General features: G+C 42.4%; 2 protein-coding genes across 4 annotated transcripts in view; both read left to right on the top strand.

Moving 5' to 3' along the window:
• Window positions 1–3,957: 3,957 nt before the first annotated feature.
• Window positions 3,958–15,812, top strand: LOC139409997 (excitatory amino acid transporter 1-like). The gene is made up of 10 exons (XM_071155416.1): window positions 3,958–4,118; window positions 5,070–5,222; window positions 6,137–6,274; window positions 9,584–9,788; window positions 9,922–9,964; window positions 11,368–11,639; window positions 12,332–12,565; window positions 12,843–13,037; window positions 13,158–13,292; window positions 14,496–15,812. The coding sequence occupies exons 2-10, from the start codon at window positions 5,084–5,086 to the stop codon at window positions 14,698–14,700; spliced, it is 1,566 nt and encodes a 521-aa protein (XP_071011517.1). The 5' UTR covers window positions 3,958–4,118; window positions 5,070–5,083; the 3' UTR covers window positions 14,701–15,812.
• A 2,952-nt stretch (window positions 15,813–18,764) lies between these two features.
• The window catches only part of LOC139408784 (nipped-B-like protein B), a 53,837-nt gene continuing 49,173 nt past the window's right edge, over window positions 18,765–23,428 (top strand). For 2 of the 3 annotated variants that reach the window (XM_071153104.1, XM_071153103.1), the window contains exon 1: window positions 19,145–19,627. The gene's annotated coding sequence lies outside the window, so the exon portion shown is untranslated. Of the gene's footprint in view, window positions 18,803–19,144; window positions 19,628–23,428 lie in introns of those variants that run through there. The other variant, XM_071153106.1, reaches the window with a different exon arrangement.

Here is a 23,428-nt window from a genome sequence, read left to right as displayed (position 1 = left end):
AGCTTCTTGGTCTTACTGATGTTAAGGAAGAGGTTGCTGTCCTGGCACCACACTGCCAGGTCTCTGACCTCCTCCCAATAGGCTGTCTCATCGTCGTCAATGATCACTGTTGTGTTTTCGGCAAACTTAATGATGTTGTTGGAGTCGTGCACGGCCACCAGAGTATGTGAGCGGAGTTGAGCGGTCGGATCACGGAGCAGTGCTTGCACACCGCTCCTGCGCTCCAAGTGCCACGTTCGTTAGAATAAATGTCGGACCAAGGCGCAGCGGCTGTTGAGTTCCACATTATTTAATGAAGAAAGTGAAACTAAGCAAAGACAAAAACAAATAAACAATAAACTAACAACGAACCGTGACTACAGCGATGCTACGTGCAATAACTCAAAACACATACATTCAAACAATATCCCATAACCCACAGGTGGAAAAATGCTACTTAAGTATGATCCCCAATTAGAGACAACGATTACCAGCTGCCACTAATTGGGAATCATACAAATCACCAACACAGAAAATAAACCTAGAACCCCACATAAAAAATATAAACTAGAACAACCCCCCAGTTACGCCCTGATCTACTCTACCATAGAAAATAAAATATTTCTATGGTCAGGACATGACACCAAGTTCTTTCCAACCTCTCCGCTAAAAAAAACGCTCCTCGCTCACATGGAAAAAAACTGCCACTCCAAATTCGCTCCATTCATTAAAATGACAATTTAACCAACAACCATCAATTTTTGTGACTACCTGGACCTACCATGTGGTGATTTGAAAGAAAAACATTTTAATAAACATGAAATGGTGACTGTAAGAAGCGCTCATCATGTTACATGTCGCATTAAGCAGCATTTAAACACTCAAAATAGGTCAGGAGCCAGACTGGTAGCCTAAGAAGGAAAGAAAATGAATTATTTAGGCTACATTATTAGCCTATTATTTCAATTATTTTAAGGCTATAGCCTACAAAGATATAAATTGTGAAGCATTTGCTAGTGCGACACACTAGGCTGAAAGGAACATTATAGTGCTAAGCATTTCAACATTTAATTGTATTAAATCATTATAATCTATAAATTGCGCACATAGCCTGTGTCTTACCTGTGCCTTACGAAAAATGCCTTATTAGGCTCAGTGCCTTTGAATTCATTTTTAGAAACAGCCGTTTGGTCAGAGTCTGGGTCATGCATGGTGCCTGGAGAGCAGGCCAGCAGCGGAGAGAATATCCTCTCTGCACTTGCAGAGCCACTGGGGATGCTTAACACCCTACGGGCCACTCTTGCCATGCTGGCAGGGATACAGAGTTGTATTTTTATTTTTTTATATAGGTAGGCCTAAAGTTTTTAGGCAAAATAACCCTATCAAAATGGAAAATCTCCTTGAAAGTGGTACGGTGTCAGACCTATTGAGCCAAAGTCTATGATAGCCTATTATATAGATAATAGAACGAAAATGAAATCAACTTTTAAGAGATCTGATTTTTTGTTTAGAAATACTTTGCTACTATGACACACTTCACTAGCTACCCATCTCCTTCCTTTCTATTAGCACGTGCACATAATAAGTACACTATCATGATTTTGCGATATGTGTAATTTCAGATTCCACAATGATTCTTTAATTCTGGACCCTACATCACTGCACTCCCTCTCTTGATCTTGGTCCTTATCTTTGTAAGTCACCTTGATTTTGCACCTGTGTGTTTTATCAGTTTCTTTGTGCATGCTCGGCCCAGCATGCATTTGTAGTCTACTTGTGTGCTGCTTGAGCTACTGTAATGGAGTTCGCAAAATATTTTCATAAAGAAACTGATAAAACAGGGAGTACAGGAAGGGGCTAAACACGCACCCCTGAGGGGCCCCCGTTTTGAGAATCAGCGGCTGTGTTGTTGCCTATCCTTCCTCACCACCTGGGGGTGGTCGTCAGGAAGTCCAGGATCCAATTGCAGAGGGAGGTATTCAGTCCCAGGGACCTTAACTTAGTGATGAGCTTTGACTGCACTATGGTGTTGAACGCTGAGCTGTAGTCAATTAACAGCATTCTCATGTAGGTGTTCCTTTTGTCCAAGTGGGCAGTGTGGAGTACAATAGAGATTGCGTCATCTGTGGATCTTTTGTGGTGGTATGTGAATTGGAGCTGGTCCAGGGATGGTGGTGGGATGATGGTGGGGATGATGGGATGATGGTGTTGATGTGAGCCTGACCAGCCTTTCAAAGCATTTCATGGCTACAGATGTGAGTGCTCCAGGGCAATAGTCATTTAGAGTGGTTAACTTGGCGTTTTTGGGACTATGGTGGTCTGCTTAAAACATGTAGGTATTACAGACTGGGTCAGGGAGAGGTTGAAAATATCAGTGAAGGCACTTACCACCTGGTCAACACATGCTCTGAGTACACGTCCTGGTAATCCATCTGTCCCTGCAGCCTTGTGAATGTTAACCTGTTTAAAGGTCTTACTCACATCGTCTACAAAGAGTGTGATCACACAGTCATCAGGAACAACTGGTGCTCTCACGCATGGCTCAGTGTTGCTTGCCTCAAACTGAGCATAGAAGGTATTTAGCTCGTCTGGTAGGCTCATGTCACTGTGGAGGTTGTGGCTGGGTTTCCCTTTGTAATCTGTGATATTTTGCAAGCCCTGTCATATCTGACCAGTGTCAGCGCCAGTGTAGTGGGATTCGATCTTAGTCCTGTATTGATACTTTGCCTATCTGATGGTTCTTTGGAGGGCATCTGTAGATTTCTTATAAGGGTCCAGGTTAGTGATCTGCTCCTTGAAATCGTCAGCTCTAGCCTTTAGCTCAGTGTGGCTGTTGCCGGTAATTCATGGCTTCTGGTTGTGATATGTACGTATGGTCACGTAGATGCACTTAGTAGCCCTTTCCTGCAGTCTAATGATCAAAGCGTCTTCTAGTGGCCTCATGGGTGGATTGTTATTCATAATTTTCATAATTTCTTCATTAATAAACATGAAAAGTCTATTTATGTCAAACGGTTTTGAGCGTTGTAGAGCTCAGTATTTTTATTTTATTTTACCAGGCAAGTCAGTTAAGAACAAATTCTTATTTTCAATGAAGGCCTAGGAACAGTGGGTTAACTGCCTGTTCAGGGGCAGAACGACAGATTTGTACCTGGTCAGCTTGGGATTTTTGAACTTGCAACTTTTTGATTACTAGTCCAACACTCTAACCACTAGGCTACCCTGCCGCCCCAATTTGACATAGAGATTTACTGCACATTTGAAATGGTGCACAATGAAACAAATGCTGATCCTATGGCCCTAGGCACTGACTGTCCAGTCCTGGCCAGCAACCACTGCTGCTGGTGATGAAAGCTCCTATTTGTCAGGACTGTGGGAGAGGTTACACTGAAGCAGAGGGAGAGAGCCCTAACACCTCGAGCAGATCTTGCTTACGGGTCCACGGTTTTATCTGTTTCTGAAGCACTCCAGTAAGGGTTGAATAGCCCGACAAAGAGGGGAAGAGGATAGACGAGAGGATGGGGAGGAGGGAAGATAGGAAAGGAAAAGAGAGCTTGGAGGAGAATGGGAGCGGGAGGAGAGGAGAAAAAAAGGGTTCCAAAAGGGTAATTTGGCTGTCCCCATAGGATAACTTTTTTTGGTTCCAGAAATCTTTTTGGTTCCAGGTAGAACCGTATTGGGTTCCATGTAGCATACAGCATATCCTACTGTATATTCTTACTAATTTATGCTTTCTGAGCATCACTCAGGGCACTCTTTTATTGGAATGAATGAGGGACATAACATCCCCCAAATTGTAAAGAGATAGGAAGGGCTACCATCTCCTCCCTCTGCCTTTACCTCTCTCTATCTTTCCCTCTCTCTTTCTGAGTTTGAAAGTCTCCTCCCTCTTCAGAGAATGGGAGCATGAGGGATTGCCTCAGTTGTCTTCAGAGAACATATGTACACCTCCCATTCTCTATGTGCCTGTCTATCTCACTCCATCTCCCAGTCTCTATCTCTCCTCCCTTCTCTGCCTCTGGACCCACTGCCTGCCTCTACCACTGTTGCTCTCTGCCTGCCTGACCTGTCCTCAGGCTGAGGATAACTCATCAGGAAGAGGAGTTTGTCTAATAAAGGAACATCTACACTGGTGAAAGGTCAGTGTTTTGTTTTGCCACTTTTGAGGAGGAGATAGTTGTTGGTGTTGTTGTCCAATGGAATGACCAGGTCTGTGTGGCCCTTGTGATGTTTTAGCTGTATGCCAGGGGTCCATACTGTTGATGTGGCCATGCATGCAAATTATCATCCTTTTGTTTAGATTTTCATGTCCACATCTTCTAAATTCATTAAAGTGCAAACAAAATCTTTGTAGCAAAATTTGCAGTTTGTTCAGAGTGTTACCAACTGGCATTTTCAATCAAGCAATTGATTGAAAAATGAAGCCTTTCCAATGAAAGGATACATAGTTGTGTTGTGTAGGGTGCTTTTAGTTGAGTATGCAGTACATCTCTTTAAAGAAAGCGCAGTTGATTGTTTTTGTTATTCCATTATTCAGGTGCGCATACGTTTTTCCTCATCAAGTGTTTTTATGAATAAATATTCTCCAGGATAGACTGATGAGTTGCCAGGGTGTATTAGGGATGCAGATCTGCACCTGCAGGGTTCCATGCTTCTTGTGTTCAGGGGCTTTGATGCTTGTCATGGAGGGATTCACCATGGTGAAGAAATGCTAGCTTTTATCGAAGAATAAAATACTTGCTTTCTTCTCAAGATTGTGTGACTATTTTATCATGAAAACATTTGTTATTTTGACGACACACCACATGGTCCAGATTTGCTATAAGAAAAAATAAGCTATTCTTCTTTCTCTAATCTTGTCAACCGCATTGCAATGTCAATGTGAATGTCTGCATGTGTCATTTCAACTGCATGTGTCTTGTTCTGTGTCATTTAATCTCTTCTCCAGTACCTATAACCAGAGTAAGGGCTAGTCAGACCCATTGGTTCAGGTTGTCTGGCTGTCTAAAAGGTGTGTGAGACACTCCTAGTCCTGTCTGTAGTCATGACCAAAAGTAATTAAGCCCCCCCCCCCCCCCCTCCGGCTTCAGATTCCCACACTAGGATGCAGCGGATCCGGGAGGGCATCCACATAAGGACCATGAAGGCCAAGAGGAAAGTGGAGGACATCTCCAAGGAAGACGTCCAGGCCTTCTTCAAGAAGAACGCCTTTGTGCTCTTTACTGTAGCGGCCGTCGTTGTAGGTGAGTGAACACACACACCTCCAATACCACACCCCAGTCCACTCACACACACTCCCCTCCGTATTTATTTAGAGAGTGAAGCTAAAATGTGTAAATTTGGCTCTATACACCACCATTTTGGATTTGAGATCCAATGTTTCTTATGAGGCGATCGCACTGAATGTCACCTTTTGTTTGTTTTATTTAAGTATTTAGGAAAATGCACTTACATTGTATTAAAGTAGTCAAAGGTTTATTATTTTGTCACATACTCCTAGCACGTAATGACTACATCAAGATTGCAGCTCTACACACTTGTTGGATGCATTTGCAGTTTGTTTTGTTTGTGTTTCGGATTATATTTTTCTGCCCGATAGGAACTGAACGATGAATAATGTATTGTGTCACTCTGGAGTCATTTTCATTTTAAATATGAATATAAGATGTTTCTGAACACTTCTACATCAATGTGAATACTACCACGATTATGGATAATCATTAATGAATAGTGAATTATGATGAGTGAGAAAGTTAATGGAACAAAGCTCATACCCCCTCAAAAAACATTCCCTGTTTTGGGCACGTGATCTTTGTGCATCTATAACTTTCTCACTCATCATTATTCATGATTAGTCGTAATCATGGTAGCATCAAGATGAATGTACAAATGCTGGAGTATCGTGCCAAATGAAAAGTTTTAGCTTCACTGTCCAAATAAATACATAGGGGAGTATGGGCCAACATACTCACGCAAACACACCCACACACTTCGAAACACATGCTCTCTTATTGTAATCCCAATCCCATAGGGAGGACTCACCTACAAACCTCATTCTAGATGTGACTGAGAGACAGATATTCTCATTGTCATGTGCTTTATATGCAGTTGCATGTTCATGTTTCCAGCACACTGATCAGCCCTTCTAATTCTCCAGGTATAATCCTTGGCTTTGCACTGCGTCCCTATAAAATGACCTACCGAGAGGTGAAGTACTTCTCTTTCCCTGGAGAGCTGCTGATGAGGATGCTGCAGATGCTGGTGCTTCCCCTGCTGGTATCCAGTCTCATCACAGGTACACCAAGTCACTATACTGATGCCCTCCGCCAGAAGCAAATTTAGATATAATAAAGACATATGATAAAGAGGAGGGGTAGACTTGGTGGTGTTTGAAAGACAGGTGTGGATGCCCAAAGGGGAAATGCCAATGGAGCTCGAGGCACAACTTTTCAGGTTCTGTAACTTATGCTTGATCCATGTGAAATTTCTTGCCACCATTTTTCTCCAGATTCCCTTGGTCCTCTAGTTTTCTGGCACGAAGACAGTTACTTCATTGTGCTTCTTTGCTATTAAAATGAGGGAGGAGAGACGGAAGGATGAGGTAGCTTTCAGTCGGAAGCCCACTGCCTGTGGGTCTGAGAGGCTGGCTTTGGGATGGGTACCCCCCTGCACTTCTACCTCCTGCTTCGCTTCACACGGATAAAAGCATGCAAAGTGCCCCTCCGCCTCTTCCTTCGTAGCTGTATTGTTTAGTGGAATTCAATGCCCACCCAGCACCACAATACCGTAAGTGGTTTGGAGGGTGGTGGGGTAAGAGGTCACGGCCCAGAAAAGAGGCACACTGCCCAGGTACACAAGTGGACATGTAACTATGCCATCTATTATCTGGAGTCCTCCACAAGGTTGGGATCCACATGATGCACCCAGCTTGGTATGATGTGCAGCATGATCTTGAAACTAGACCTGGAGCAGCAAGCTCTAGTCCTTTCTCAAAGACTGAGCTTATCTGTACTGTACTTCATTTTCTTTTTAAACTAACCTCTTTTTAAATGAACCTAATTTGTGTTAACACTCACTTGAAAGAAGTTGTGAATGATTATTAAGTATATTTAGATTTGATCTCACTTGAAACACCCTAAAAATATATATATTTTTTTTTGCCTTGGAGAAGTAGAACTTTGGAGAGAAAGGCAGAAAAGGAGAAGTATGTGTGGGGTACAGTTTTGTTTCATCCTCCCTCTTTGTCGTAACCCTTGAAAATAAGCCACGTGAGTCATTCCTTTAGTCCTGTGAAAGTGGTCACACAGGCTTGTTTGCAGTTTCCATGGCAATGTTGTTATGGGCGCATGGCAAGTGGACAAGTTTCCCGGAACTGAGAGACAGGATGGAGAGAGAGAGAGACAGACAGAGAGAGCAGCACAGTGGAACAGGTGAATTGTGGGAGAGCGAGGCGTGAAGAAGGAGAGTGGAAGCTGAAAGAGTGCGAAAGAGTGGGAGGGTTTTGTCTAATGGCAGTGCCCCCAACAGGATTAAAAGAGCACATACATCTCGCTTACACAAACAAAATACTTACTCCAGCCCACTGAATGGGGAAAACACACCAGAACGGCCCCTGACACCTTGGAAAATCCAAAGCTAACTTTATTGCAACACTTTGTGAGGTTGAGGTCTCTATAATGGCTCGTTGTCCGTCTCTCTCCCCCTTGACCTTTTTGTAAGATTGTGAGAGAGAGATGTCAGTAGGCAGAAGCTAACCATAACCATGATCTATTTTCAGATGCAGAACATCATTATTTCACCTGCCTGTATGTTTTGCTACTAGCCTGGTTTGCAATCGCACTAGGACTTCTGTCAGATGACTGTCAGGCAGCCCATTAATTTGCACACCCATTTACTCTTTCTATTAGGCTACATCCTCCAGCAGGTCAGCTTATATCTTATATATTTATCATGAGATGATAAATATCAAATCCCATTTTATTTGTCACATGAGCCGTATACAACAGGTGTAGTAGGCCTTACCGTGAAATGCTTACAAGCCCTTAGCCAACTATGCAGTTTTAAGAAAATAGAGTTAAGAAAAGATTGACTAAATAAACTAAAGTAAAAAATGAAAAAAAGAAGACAATAAAATAACAATAATGAGGCTATAAATAGGGGGTACCGGTACAGAGTCAATGTGTGGGGGTACAGGTTAGTCGAGGTCATTTGTACATGTATGTAGGGGTAAAGTGACTATGCATATATAATAAACAGCGAGTAGCAGCTCGGCGGGGTCAATGCAAATAGTCCGGGTGGCCATTTGATGAATTGTTCAGCAGTCTTATGGCTGAATTTTTTGGGCCTTCCTCTGACACCGCCTAGTATATAGGTATTGGTTGGCAGTTAGCTTGGCCCCAGTGATGGGGGTGTACGCACTACCCTCTGTAGCGCATTACGGTCGGATGCCGAGCAGTTGCCATACCAGGCGGTGATCCAACTGGGTCAGGATGCTCTCGATGGTGCAGCTGTAGACTTTTTTGAGGATCTGGGGACACATGCCAAATCTTTTCAGTCTCCTGAGGGGGAAAAGGCGTTGTCATGCCTTCTTCACGACTTTCTTAATTTGTTGGTGATGTGGAGACCAAGAAATTTGAAACTCTTGACCGGCTCCACTTCAGCCCCGTCGATTTGAATGGGTGCGTGTTCGGACCACCTTTTCCTGTAGTCCACAATCATCACCTTTGTCTTACTCACATTGAGGGGGAGGTTCTAGTCCTAGCACCACACTGCCAGGTCTCTGACCTCCCTATAGCCTGTCTAATCATTGTTGGTGATCAGGCCTAGCACCGTTGTGTCATCAGCAAACTTCACGATGTTGTTGGAGTCGTGCTTGGTCACGCAGTCGTGGGTGAACAGGGAGTACAGGAGGGGACTAAGCACGAACCCCTAAGCGGCCCCCATGTTGAGCATCAGCATGTCTGATGTGTTGTTGTCTGCCCTTACCACCTGGGGGAGGCCCGTCAGGAAGTCCAGGATCCAGCTGCAGAGGGAGGTGTTTAGTCCCAGGGTCCTTAGCTTAGTGATGAGATTTGTGGTCACTATAGTGTTGAACGCTGAGCTGTAGTCAAGGAACAGAGGTGTTCCTTTTGTCCAGGTGGGAATGGGCAGTGTGGAGTGCGATCGGGATTGCGCCATCTGTGGATCTGTTGGGGCGGTATGCGAATTGGAGTGGGTCTAGTGTTCCCAGGATGATGGTGTTGATGTGAGCCATGACCAGCCATTCAAAGCACTTCATGGCTACCGACGTGAGGTCTGCAGACCTCTTTAGTAACCTATTTAGGCAGGTTACCTTCGCTTTCTTGGGCACAGGGACTATCGTGGTCTGCTTGAAACATGTAGGTAATACAGACTCAGTCAGGGAGAGGTTGAAAATGTCAGTGAAGACAACATCCAACACATCAGCATAGGTTCATGAGCTAGCCAGAACGCATGGCTAACATGGCTACAAGCAATTGCTATTTCAAGTGTTGTCATGCCACTGCTATGAAGAAATGTTTGAACTATTGCACAAAGGGATAATACTGTTCTTCTAAACAACATCTCCGCTGTCTCTCCCATCTAGGCATGGCAGCGCTGGACAGTAAGGCTTCAGGAAAGATGGGCATGCGAGCTGTGGTGTATTACATGACCACCACCATTATCGCTGTCATCATAGGCATCATCGTGGTGCTCATCATCCACCCTGGGAAAGGATCTAAGGATGAGTTCATGAAACAGTCGAAGATAGAGGACATCAGCCCTGCCGACGCCTTCCTGGATCTCATCAGGTAGCTAGCTGCCTGCTACTGTAGGAAGAGGGTCAGGGGTTTAGTGGAGGAAATGCACTGTATTTTGCCATTGTACTCCTGCCTTAATATTGGAGTGTTCATTGGTTGTGATGATCGTGCTCTTTAATTTCAGGAACATGTTTCCACCAAACATGATCCAGGCCTGCACACAGCAGGTAAAGCATCTAATGACTTTGTTACTAAATGAAACAGATTTTCACATTCAATAAGCAGATAGGGAAAATGGTCTGACAAATTCTGCCAAAGGAAATGCTTTTATTGAGAGGAAACTTGCTGGTTTTGACATTTCTAAGCAGCGATAAATCATCACCCTAAGAGACACAGAAATCCAGGACTGAGGGGGGGGGGGGCTTTGACTTACACTGGAAGAAATATTCTGACGACTCGGAACAAATTACAAAATGTGACTTCTGCTGCCATGTGTAAATAAAAACAATTCACCAGCGGAAGAGAAGACAGGACCAACTTCCAATAGTAGCATGGTGGGGGCAGGATGGTCTGGAAACTGAGATATAGAGGCTGCTGGGGCAGGACCAACTTCCAATAGTAGCATGGTGGGGGCAGGATGGTCTGGAAACTGAGATATAGAGGATGCTGGGGCAGGACCAACTTCCAATAGTAGCATGGTGGGGGCAGGATGGTCTGGAAACTGAGATATAGAGGCTGCTGGGGCAGGACCAACTTCCAATAGTAGCATGGTGGGGGCAGGATGGTCTGGAAACTGAGATATAGAGGCTGCTGGGGCAGGACCAACTTCCAATAGTAGCATGGTGGGGGCAGGATGGTCTGGAAACTGAGATATAGAGGCTGCTGGGGCAGGACCAACTTCCAATAGTAGCATGGTGGGGGCAGGATGGTCCGGAAACTGAGATATAGAGGCTGCTGGGGCAGGACCAACTTCCAATAGTAGCATGGTGGGGGCAGGATGGTCTGGAAACTGAGATATAGAGGCTGCTGGGGCAGGACCAACTTCCAATAGTAGCATGGTGGGGGCAGGATGGTCCGGAAACTGAGATATAGAGGCTGCTGGGGCAGGACCAACTTCCAATAGTAGCATGGTGGGGGCAGGATGGTCCGGAAACTGAGATATAGAGGCTGCTGGGGCAGGACCAACTTCCAATAGTAGCATGGTGGGGGCAGGATGGTCCGGAAACTGATAGAGGCTGCTGGGGCAGGACCATATAAGTAATGGGAGACCATGTCTACGGGGGGCTAAACGCTTTGTGGTCCAGACAGGGCTGTCAGTGAGTCAGCTGGACCTTACAGAATACTACTCCAGCCATACAGAGGCCTATTGTTTCATTCATGAGGTTGAGGTGAGCGGAGCAGGCGCCTTTAGACTTTTTTGCTCTCTAGTCTGACTACAATCCCTCGATACCTTATCTATCAGCTTGGCTTTTTATGAGCTCTACTGAATAGATGGCTGAACGATTATAAAGTAAACATTACAAAAGACAATATTTCAGTACAATTTTCACCAAAGGAGATGACATGCTATCATCACTTTAACAAGACAATGTTAACCCATCACTTACGACAACTGGCTCTTTCCCTCCAGTTCAAAACCAAATACGGGAAGCGAATCGTCCATGTGACGATGACAGTGAACGACTCTGTCTTCAACCTGACCAACCTGACCGAGCAGATCACCAGGGAGGAGGTGATCCCCATCCCGGGCACGGTAAACGGGGTCAACGCCCTTGGGCTGGTGGTCTTCTCCATGTGCTTCGGCCTCATCATCGGCAACATGAAGGAGCAGGGCCAGCCCCTCAGGGAGTTCTTCGACAGTCTCAATGAGGCCATCATGAGGCTGGTCGCTATTATCATGTGGTGAGTATTTGGTGTGTGTTTGTGTGTGGGTGTTTATAAAGATGATGTGTGTGTGTGTTATGATGATGGTCTTATAATCCCCATTTTCATTAGGTGAGTGTGTATGTGAACCCCATGCATCTGTTACAGAGAAATCTTTCCATCTATGCTTTGGAAAGCTAAGTCTATGGAGTCCCTGCAGAATTGGGGCGGTACTATGTTTATCTCTCCCTCTCAATTCAATCAAATGGCTTCATTTAGCCTCTTGCTTGAGGCATTGCTGTGAATTCTCTGGTAACTCTATACAGGTGAGATCTGATATAGGTATTTAGGTCTACTGAGATAATTGCATGAGAACCACCTAATAATTGGCCAACACAGAACCGCCTCAGGACATAACTTCCTGATGCTAAGTGGTTGCACAGCTGAATGACAAGGCTTTGCAATCAAAACCAGTGACATGTTCACTGTGCCAATTAAATCAAAATATTCCCAGTCAGATATCTGACAGATATACATCAAGTTGTTTATGAATAAAGGCAATTTCATAGCCTGTGCTTGCAGTCTCAGAAGGCACTGATGGTTTCACTAATTGTTTTCCTATTCAGGCCTATTACACATACAAATTAGTAAGATCCCGAGAATGTAGGGCCATTTGAACTGTGACCTTATCCTTCCCTGGCATAACCCCTTCTCCTCCCTCTGCTCTACAGGTATGCCCCAATCGGTATCCTGTTCCTCATATCGGGGAAAATCGTGGAGATGGATGACATCACTGAGATGGGTGGTCAGCTGGCCATGTACACCATCACGGTGATCATAGGCCTTTCCATCCACGCTTTCATCATTCTCCCAGGCCTGTACTTCGCCATCACACGGCTGAACCCCTTCATCTTCATCATGGGGCTAGTGGAGGCCCTCATCACAGCCCTGGGAACCTCCTCCAGGTAGGTTCCCCGAACACTGCTGCCATTCTCCCTGGTCTACTCTGACTACCGACACTGTAGCCATGCCTCGCTTGGCCGACTCATATCAAAGTAGTAGGGCCAGGTAGAGGTTCCTGCTCAGATTGTGTGGTTCATAAAAACCTATGAGGCATCATCATCCCCATTAGTGGGATTACTTACGTTTGTTTATATGGCGAATACGGATAATAGATTTAATAGAAACAACAACAACTCGCCAAACTCAAACACTACCTGTTTCTCTCCATCTTTATCTCAGCTCAGCAACTCTGCCCATCACCTTCAAGTGTCTGGAGGAGAACAACAAGGTGGATAAGCGCATCACACGGTTTGTGTTACCGGTGGGCGCCACCATCAACATGGATGGAACAGCACTATACGAGGCTCTGGCAGCCATCTTCATAGCCCAGGTTAACAACATGGAGATGAACATAGGTCAGATCATCACAATCAGGTGTGAATGAGTATCCAAGGTTTATAAGCTAAGGTTTATGTTTACAGAATCAAAGGGTGTTGATATGTTTACAACTAAATTACATGATTTATCAACGTGTCATTTTCTGTTATCAAACAGCATCACAGCCACTGCGGCAAGTATTGGAGCTGCTGGCATCCCACAGGCTGGACTGGTCACCATGGTGATTGTGCTGACCTCTGTTGGACTTCCCACTGATGACATCACCCTCATCATTGCGGTTGATTGGTTCCTGTGAGTAATTTTTCCCATTTTCAGATTGAGAAATTAGAATAAATTAACTATATTTTCTTAATGATTAGGCTACTATGGTGCAAATCCACATACAAGTTTTTGTGAAATACAATTTGTCTAATGACCTGAACTGAAACGAAAATCATTTATCTTTCATTTTAAAGGACAAACTTTTTATCAACTACAACCCTTTGACACTAGTTCACCAAAATTACAAAATGACATATTGGTTTCCTTACCCTGTAAGCAGTTTATGGACAAGATATGACAGCAATCAATGTTTTGGTTTAGCTTCCCAGTCAATGTTTACAAATACTAATATTTTAGCATTTGTGGCACAAATCCTATTCAAGTCGTGATCGATATTAGCATTTCAAAAGTCCAAAAATATCTAAAGTTGATTGTGAAGCTCAACAAAGTCACTTATAGATTATTTGAACATGCTGTATGAAAAATGCTAATATCGGTCCAATGACTTAAATGGGATTTGTGCCACAAATGCTAAAACGTTAGCCAGGGAAACTCAACCAAAGCATGGAATCCTGTCATACCTTGTCCATATACTGCTTACAGGGTAAGGAAACCAATATGTAATATTGTAATTTGGGTGAACTATCCCTTTAACTACTATCCCTAGGGTCTTGGTCCACTTTTTTTTTTTGAATTACATATTTTTTTGCAATGAGTTTTAACATAGAAACATAATTAGGTTGCCCAAATTAATAATTTCAATTAGAATCCCCTTCACAGAAATTACACAGCTAATTGGGTAGTGAGAAAAAACCCCACTCTCCTTAAACTAGGATGGACGGAATGTGCAGACAGAGTCAAAGCTTCATTTACTGAAAACATGGATGTTTCTCACAGTGATTAGAATATGAGATAGCCTATAGAGAGTGCTCTGATTACTCTTTCACAGTAGATGGTAAATATCCCTGTTGATAGCGCTGTGGCCTATTTCCCATCTACATTATTTTGCTGAGAATTCTAGAGTTTAGTTTATCTTTCAACAAAAGCAGAAAATAGGTGAATGTTTTGAGTTGTTGACTGTTCCATTTAACATGACCAAACGTCCCAGGGGACATAGTGTTTTATTTTCTAAATGAATGAATGTCCCGCAACCCTCTCTACCTCTCCTCCAACTGTATATGACTCCCTCCCCCTGGTTAACCTTTTTCTTCTTCCCTTATTTCTGGGTTGCAGTGACCGGCTGCGTACCACGACAAACGTCTTGGGCGATTCCATTGGGGCAGGCATTGTGGAGTTCCTATCTCGACACGAGCTGCAGGCCAAGGATGTGGAGATGGGGAACGCTGTACTGGAGGAGAGGAAGAAACCATACCAGCTCATCTCTCAGGAAAACGACTACGAGAACGCCAAACGTCCGGGCACTGAAACCAAGATGTAGCTCAATGCTCACACACATATACACGTTTTGGTTTAGTTTAGTTTTTATTCTTTGTCATATTTTTCCAGTTATTGCCACTGTGCCATATTTCCTTTCCTTTGTTGTTTTGTCATTCATAAAGTCCCTTTTACAAACAAACTAATAATTATCTCCCTGAAGTGGCCCAATCAAATTGCTTACATCTGTTGCCGCTCTACAAGATAGATAGGCTTCCTGTTTTTGTGGTTTTTCTGGCTATTTTTGTGTTGAGTTAAGTCATCTTGGCCTAGAATAAGTATGTGGTATAATGGTATAAGTAAGGAGGAAGTTGATCAGGGCGTTGGTGTCAGAAAGGTATTTTGTAAAAAGATCGAAAGACAACATATGTTTGAATGACTGGACAAGCGATATCCTTCACAAAATGCAACAGAGAACATTTCATTTCATTTGATACTTATGACATTAGGCCCTAATATACACTACATGGCCAAAAGTATGTGGTCGCCCCTTCAAATTTGGATATTTTAGCCACACCCGTTGCTGACAGGTGTATAAAATCGAGCACACACCCATGCAATTTCCATAGACAAAAATTGGCAGTAGAATGGCCTTACTGAAGAGCTTCGTGGCTTTCAATGACTTTCAGCGTGTCACCATCATAGGATGCCACTTTTCCAGCAAGTCAGTTTTTTTCAAATTTCTGTCCTGCTAGAGCTGCCCCAGTCAACTGTAAATGCTGTTATTGTGAAGTGCTAGGCCACACAAGCTCACAGAAAGGGACCAGCAAGTGCTGAAGCGCGTAGCACGTAAAAATTGTCTATCCTCGGTTGCAACACTCACTACCAAGTTCCAAATTGCCTCTGGAAGTAACGTCATCACGTGAATTTTTCATCAGCACAACAACTGTTCGTCAGGAGCTTCATGAAATGAGTTTCCATGGCCGAGCAGCCGCACACAAGCCTCAGCTCACCATGCGCAATGCCAAGCTTTGGCTGGAGTGGTGTAAAGCTCGCTGCCATTGGCTTCTGGAGCAGTGGAAACCGCGTTCTCTGGAGTAATGAATTACGCTTCACCAACAGTTTAGGGAAGGCTCTTTCCTGTTTCGGCATGAAAATGCTCCCCGTGCACTAAGCGAAGTCCAAACAGAAATGGTTTGTCGAGATCAGTGTGGAAGAACTTGACTGGCTTGCACAGAGCCCTGACCTCAACCCCATCGAACACCTATGGGATGAATTGGAACGCTGACTGCGAGCCAGGCCGAATCGCCCAACATCAGTGCCCGACCTCACAAATGCTGTCGTGGCTGAATGGAAGCAAGTCCCCGTATCAATATTCCAACATCTAGTGGAAAGCCTCCCCATAGCAGCAAAGGGGGCACCAACTCTATATTAATGCCCATGATTTTGGACTGAGATGTTCGACGAGCACATGTCCGCATACTTTTGGCCATGTAGTGTAAATGGCTTCTGTGGAAATATAAACAACTTCTTATCGTGGGTTCAATAAAGAGTAATTTAAATTTAAAAAATGCACAGCACTTGAGGATTGTTATTTATTATTTTCCCTTTCTTCATGCTGTCAATATGACAACTCCAATTTTATTTTTACTTTATTAGGATTGAAACAATTTGGGAAGTTGGTGCTGTGATGCTGACAATATTGTTAAAATGTATATGAGGTGTATCCAACAATCCCATTGTTATCACTATACAGTATATTTACTATTTTGTTGCCGGCCCTAAGACAAATTAGTATTTGAAATATCCTTCACTATTTAGTATATAATTCTGTTAACATAGCAGGTGTATAAGATTTGTTCTGCCTGTAGAGAGATTGTATGACACTATTGTGTAAATGAACTATAGAATACAGTTAACTTGATACTTGTTTACTTGAATGTGTTTTCTTTCATCTAAATGTTGAAAGACATTCATTTTTTCAGGGCTGAAATGCCACTCCAAAGCCTTGGAAAGTTAAATCAAGGAACACAGTGTGTGATAAATAGAAACTGTGATTTTCTTTTTTTCCCTTTATGGTTTCTGATATTGGTGTTCACTTTCTGTAAATGCATCATTTGTGGTGAAAAGGGAAATAGACTGTCAGATCTGTCTTTGGTGAATACAATTTTGAATAAATGTTTTAAAGGAATCAGGGTTTGATTTGGGTGATTTGTATTCAATGACACACATACCGTAATAAACAGTTACATAACATTTGTTATATAAATGATAACTGTGGATATCATCTTACACGGCACACAATATGACAATACAACCATACTAATGGAGTAATAGGCCTAGGTCTTGATTTGAATGGGTTATGATGAGGTCATAAAGACAGTTGTACTATGGTACGAACTACATGTCGTGGTCTTTTCAATCAAGGGGTATATTTCATTAGTTGAAATGACCGGACACGTACAGACTGTGGCTTTAATAGGCTAAAGTAATATACTGTTATGTAATAGTAATGTACTAGTAATGTAATGATGATCATACACTGAATAATCTAGTGGCATAGATAGGTATGTAAAAATACCAAATTATATTTTTGATGGATGTAAGAAAAAAAAGTAGATTATTTATATCAATGTGACTTTTCTGGCAAAATAAAATGGAGTTTGAAAGAGAAAGGAGATAGCCCCCTCTTTATTCTCCCGAGTGGCGCTGCATCTTAGTGCTAGAGGTGTCACTACAGACCCTGGTTTGATTCCAAGCTGTATCACAACTGGTGGTGATTGGGAGTTCCATAGGGCGACACACAATAGGCCCAGTGTCGTTAGGGTTCGGCTGGGGTAGGCCATCATTGTAAATAAGAATTTGTTCTGAACTAACTTGCCTAGTTAATTAAAGGTTAAATAAAAAAATTAAATGAAACTGTTCTTGGGAAAGCCGGCTGAATCGTTTGTGGACGTTTGCTGCCATCTTGTGGTGAGATTTGAGCAGCACTTAATGCAAACTTCTACCTTTCATCTGTGGCGATAACTTTGGGGGACACCACAAGCACCCCTGGGTTTTTCATTCCTATTATGAACCTTTACGGAAACAGCATAATGGTACAACTGTAGGCTATTTCAAGTCAATAATGGGTATGAATCGGTGATAGCAATGTCACAAGAAATGTGAGATCAAATTCAACATGGGTGTTTTCTTGTCAAAAGTGTAGATACACAGAAATAAAGGAGCAGGGCAGGCCATCTACATACTATAGTTAAATATCTACCGGTATGTAGACTGCATCATAGCTAGCATTTAATTCAAATGTTGACCCAACTCTGGCCGATGCTCTGGCTGACAAAGCACCTGCAGAAGGTAAAATCAGATAAAACCATTCATACTTACACGAAATATCCATATTTACCACATTTCAACTTGTGTTTGTATATGGTAGCCTTATATAGTTGAAACCAGAGAGGAAAAGCCTCAGAGATGCTGTTGCTGAAACGTTGGTTGGCAACGAGAATTATGTCAGACTCCACCGAAAATCGAAGAGCGCGACTTTTTCAACAACATCCTTTCCTAAATAGAATTATATCCCGAGGACAACAGCTACTGGCCAGGCTAGCTAGCGCCGAAACAGTTTTAAACTAGTTAGCTATCTGTATCTGGTTGCAAAATTGTTTTGCGGGTAAATTATGAATGAACTTTGTTACTTGCTCTCAGTGTCCATTTGTTAAACGTTAAATAAATAAAAGTCCGTTCTCTGCTTGCTTGCTAGCTAACGCGTTAGCTGAAGTTAGCTAACAACGATCTTACTGGGAGACATTTTTGCCAGGTCTCTAGCTAACTGAATACACAGCATCCATGTTAATGGGATGCCAAGCGTGAGGAAGAAATCAAATAAAGGTAAGACAGAAAGTACAAGTATTTATTTGTTTATTGATTTTCTGAAATCAGACCTGTTCAATCAATTATGTCAGTTCGCACACTTTCGCTTTCTTCCACGAGAGATCAACAGCTCTTGTTGTTTGGGCATTGTTAATACCTTGATCGATTCATGTCTGTTGACTCCTTTGCCTTTTTTCCTATTTCCATCAATGTTATGCTTATTAAATTAACTTTCTTATTGTTCATTATTTGTCATAGGTAGAATCTTACTTGAACTACCTACCTGTCAATCAAAGGTAAGTGTGAAAGTGGGTGCTTGTGGGTGCATGCAGCAGGAGACAACACCAACATTCTATTTTTCAGAGAACCAACTTAAAGTAACTGTTCTGTGTGTGTGTGTGTGTGTGTGTGTGTTGATGGTTGTTGAGCCAAGCACTGATAGGTTTTCATGTCAGCCCAAATTCCAAATATCTTTAAAAAAAAGTTTTACATCAAATAATGCAATTCATACACAACTACTATGTATGTATTTGAATTATCATTATGCTAGTTATCTTATTTTATTAACTGCTTACATTGGTTTAGCTGGTTACATACTCAAGGATGACCTCGTCCTCCAAAATATTTACAGCAGCTGTGTGGAATGGATGGTATCGGTGTACAGTAGTAATGCAGAAAGCGGCGGAAGTAACTGGGTTGCTGGCTATGGTTGCTCCTGCTAGTTGGTTTGGCGCCGGTGGAGGGAGTTATTCCTGCAGCAGTTCTTCCGGTCGGCATTTTGTTCTGCAAGAGAAGGAGGAGAGTCTGAGTGGATCCCTTTTATCACCGCGTCAATAGTATTTATGTTTTTCACATTTGATTGTTTTCCGAAACCCGTTGGAATTTAAACTCATCTTCTGCCGGTGTTGGGGATAAACCGGTGCAAGGACTGGTTATGGGAATGTTTGCCCCTCTCCAAGCATAGATGTTTGCAGTGAGAAGGAAGAACGAACCCTCCCGAACCGGATTATTGTTGTTATATTATTACTCGGAGGAGCTGTTCGAGCGATAGAACGGAGAGGGAGCTAGAGACACGGATCCAACCCCCTTGCAACCATTTCTTTTTATCAACACATCCAGAGGTAAATATGATTGTACAATATAGATTTAGGAGTACCATAACAAAACAATTCCGATCGGCTACACGGGTGTTGTTTATATTCAGTGAAACTGGATAGACGTTGTGGAATGCACCGATATGTGTTTTTAACATTTATGTTGCCTTGTATCCGCTCATATAGGCGTCGGGTCGGGGTTACGCTTCCTCAGGCGAGTCCGAGGTCCAGTTAGCAAGCTAATAGGCCGATGTAGGCCATTGAAACTGAAAATAAAATCCTAATCCGCACGCGCAATCATGATAACAAACCAAAAGGGATGGTCATACGGTTGCAAAGGAATGATTATGTGTGGGCGAGTCAAGGAAAACATGGATTCGGTTGCAGTCTCGGTAGCTAACGTTGACTAGCTAGCCATAGCTAACTTTTGTTAGCTATCAAAGGTTAGAATAATATAGCTAACTAGCTGCTACAGTATGTGCGTAGCGTTACCTAGCTAGTTAACGTTACTTGTTAGCCATTTAGACAAAACTAACAAGTGCAACTTCAGTGTTTTCTCAGCAGGGTAATGTTTTCTGACGTTTTATGCTGGAGTCAGATGTTCTGAGAAATAGGCTCTTGCTATCCAATGCTACACACTAGCTAGTGGCTAGTATATTTTTTTGCAATGTCAACTAAACTGGTTTAAACGTTTGCCTAATAAACTGTGCAAGCTTGCTATTCGCCGTTTAGAGGCTACCAAATTGTACACATTAAGCATAATTGACCTAGTCGCTTATAAAGTAATAGCTGCAGATGTATTATCCACCAAGTTATCTAGCTAGCTACAATCTATCAAATGGAATCATCAGATACACCACAGAGATTTAACATAACAATTCGTGATGAGACCACCCCCTGTCTAGTTGATAACATGTTAAATACACCTATAGCTATTCCCTTTGCATAGGATTGGCAACTTCAACCAACTTAGATTCATTTGTTTACAGGGAAATTAGCAATCTATCCAATGTTGTAGATATTAATGTAACTTGATAAAGCAAATAAATATAGCCACCTTGCTTGGAAAGTTTGCTAGATCATCAGGAAAAGGAATGTGAAAAACTGGGTTATTGTAAAACACAAATATGAATAAATCAGGGCTATGTTAGACTATTGCGTAGCTGATGAAAAGAAAGTTGATTAAATACATTGGACCCTAATTGGTGTTGGGTGAGCAATTAGCAGCCTACTGTATCTGACCGATTACTGTGTTGCCAGAGAGAGAGAGAGACAGATGTGCGGCAATGTTGTCAGCCAGAGCAGCAGAGAGAATAATCATGTCTGTAATCATGCATCCAGCTTGTCACACGGTTATCCTTCAATCTAGGTGATCATAGTTAAACTATAGGTGAGCTAACTAACTATGTACACATCCAGCTAACATTACTCAAGGAGCAAGTCTCTGTTGCTGACTATGTTTAGCCTCCTGACTAGAAAATTATGCTTAGAAGGCCCTCTCAACTGACTAAGTCAGCTCTCATTAACTAGTTTTTACTCGTTTGCACTGCTCTGTAAATTGGTGCTGGTGAATGAGGTAACTGACTAGGTTAGGTTGTAACTAGTCTAAAGATTCAGACCGTACGGTCACTGTAATTAGATCTTCCCTGTAAGGTCTGAATTAGAGGTCGGCCTATTATGATTTGTCAATGCCGATACCGATTATTGGAGGACCCAAAAAAGCCGATACCGATTAATCGGACAATTTAAAAATAAAAAAAATGTATTTTTATTTGTAATAATGACAATTACAACAATACTGAATGAACACTTATTTTAGCCACAAATAAATAATGAAACATGTTCAATTTGGTTTCAATAATGCAAAAACAAAGTGTTGGAGAAGTAAAAGTGCAATATGTGCCATGTAAAAAAGCTAACGTTTGAGTTCCTTGCTCAGAACATGAGAACATATGAAAGTTGGTGGTTTCTTTTAACATGAGACTTCAATATTCCAAGGTAAGAGGTTTTAGGTTGTAGTTAATATAGTATTTATAGGACTATTTCTCTCTCTCTACCATTTGTATTTCATTAACCTTTGACTATTAGATGTTCTTATAGGCACTATAGTATTGCCAGTGTAACAGTATAGCTTCCATCCCTCTCCTCGCCCCTACCTGGGCTCGAACCAGGAACACATCGACAACAGCCACACTCAAAGCAGCGTTACCCATCGCTCCACAAAAGCGGTGGCCCTTGCAGAGCAAGGGGAATAACTACTCCAAGTCTCAGAGCGAGTGACGTTTGAAACACTATTAGCAGACACCCAGCTAACTAGCTAGCCATTTCACATCGGTTACACCAGCCATTAGGCTGATAGGCTTGAAGTCATAAACAGCGCTGTGCTTGCGAAGAGCTGCTGGCAAAACGCACAAAAGTGCTGTTTGAATGAAAGCTTACGAGCCTGCTGCTACCTACCATCGCTCAGTCAGACTGCTCTATCAAATCATAGACTTAATTATAACATAATAACACACAGAACTATGAGCCTTTGGTCATTAATATGGTCGAATCCGGAAACTATAATTTCGAAAACAAAACGTTTATTATTTCAGTGAAATACGGAACCGTTCGGTATTTTATCTAACGGGTGGCATCCCTAAGTCTAAATATTCTTGTTACATTGCACAACCTTCAATGTTATGTCATAATTATGTAAAATTCTGGCAAATTAGTTCGCAATGAGCCAGGCTGCCCAAACTGTTGCATATACCCTGACTCTACGTGCAATGAACGCAAGAGAAATGACACAATTTCACCTGGTTAATATTGCCTGCTAACCTGGATTTCTTTTAGCTAAATATGCAGGTTTAAAAATATATACTTCTGTGTATTGGTTTTAAGATTGGCATTGGTGTTTATGGTTAGGTACAGTCGTCCAACGATTGTGCTTTTTTTCGCAAATGTGCTTCTGTTAAATCATCCCCCAGCGTTGCATCGATAATATGCAACGCAGGACACGCTAGATAAACTAGTAATATCATCAACCATGTGTAGTTATAACCAGTGATTATGATTGATTGTATTTTATAAGATAAGTTTAATGCTAGCTAGCAACTTACCTTGGCTTCTACTGCATTCGCGTAACAGGCAGGCTCCTCGTGGAGTGCAATGAGAGGCAGGTGGTTAGAGCGTTGGTCTAGTTAACTGTAAGGTTGCAAGATTGGATCCCCCGAGATGACATGGTGAAAATCTGTCGTTCTGCTCCTGAACAAGGCAGTTAACCCACTGTTCCTAGGCCGTCATTGAAAATAAGAATATGTTCTTAACTGACTTGGCTAGTTAAATAAAGGTATAAAAAAAATGCTAAATTGGCACCCAAAAATACCGATTTCCGATTGTTATGAAAACTTGAAATCTGCCCTAATTAATCGGCCATTCCGATTAATCGGTCAAACTCTAGTCTGAATGGTAGGCAGCTGTGATCAGAACACCGTGGAGACGGTGCGAAATATGGCTCGGACAATGTACCTAAAATCCAGGGATGTGAGAGGGCGCTGTACTCCTAATTATCCCATTATTCAAAATGATACACTGAGAAGACTGAAATTCTGCTTGTTTTTAATTAAACTGCCATTTTTGTCAGCATGCTAGCTAATGCTAAAGCAGCCCATTGGATTTGACAACACTTCCAGTAGCTACTCATCCCAATGCTAGGCGTTGCATTTTCACAGAATCGAATGGGCTACTATAGCGTTAGCTAGCCTAGCATGCTGCCAAAAACAGCAGTTTAATTAAAAAACTAGCAGTATTCCAATCTTCTCGATTCATCATTTCAGGATAATTAGT

The sequence above is a fragment of the Oncorhynchus clarkii genome, chromosome 5 (assembly GCF_045791955.1).
Source record: "Oncorhynchus clarkii lewisi isolate Uvic-CL-2024 chromosome 5, UVic_Ocla_1.0, whole genome shotgun sequence".
NCBI classification, from domain to species: Eukaryota; Metazoa; Chordata; class Actinopteri; order Salmoniformes; family Salmonidae; genus Oncorhynchus; species Oncorhynchus clarkii.
This window is presented reverse-complemented; position numbering and strand designations above follow the sequence as displayed.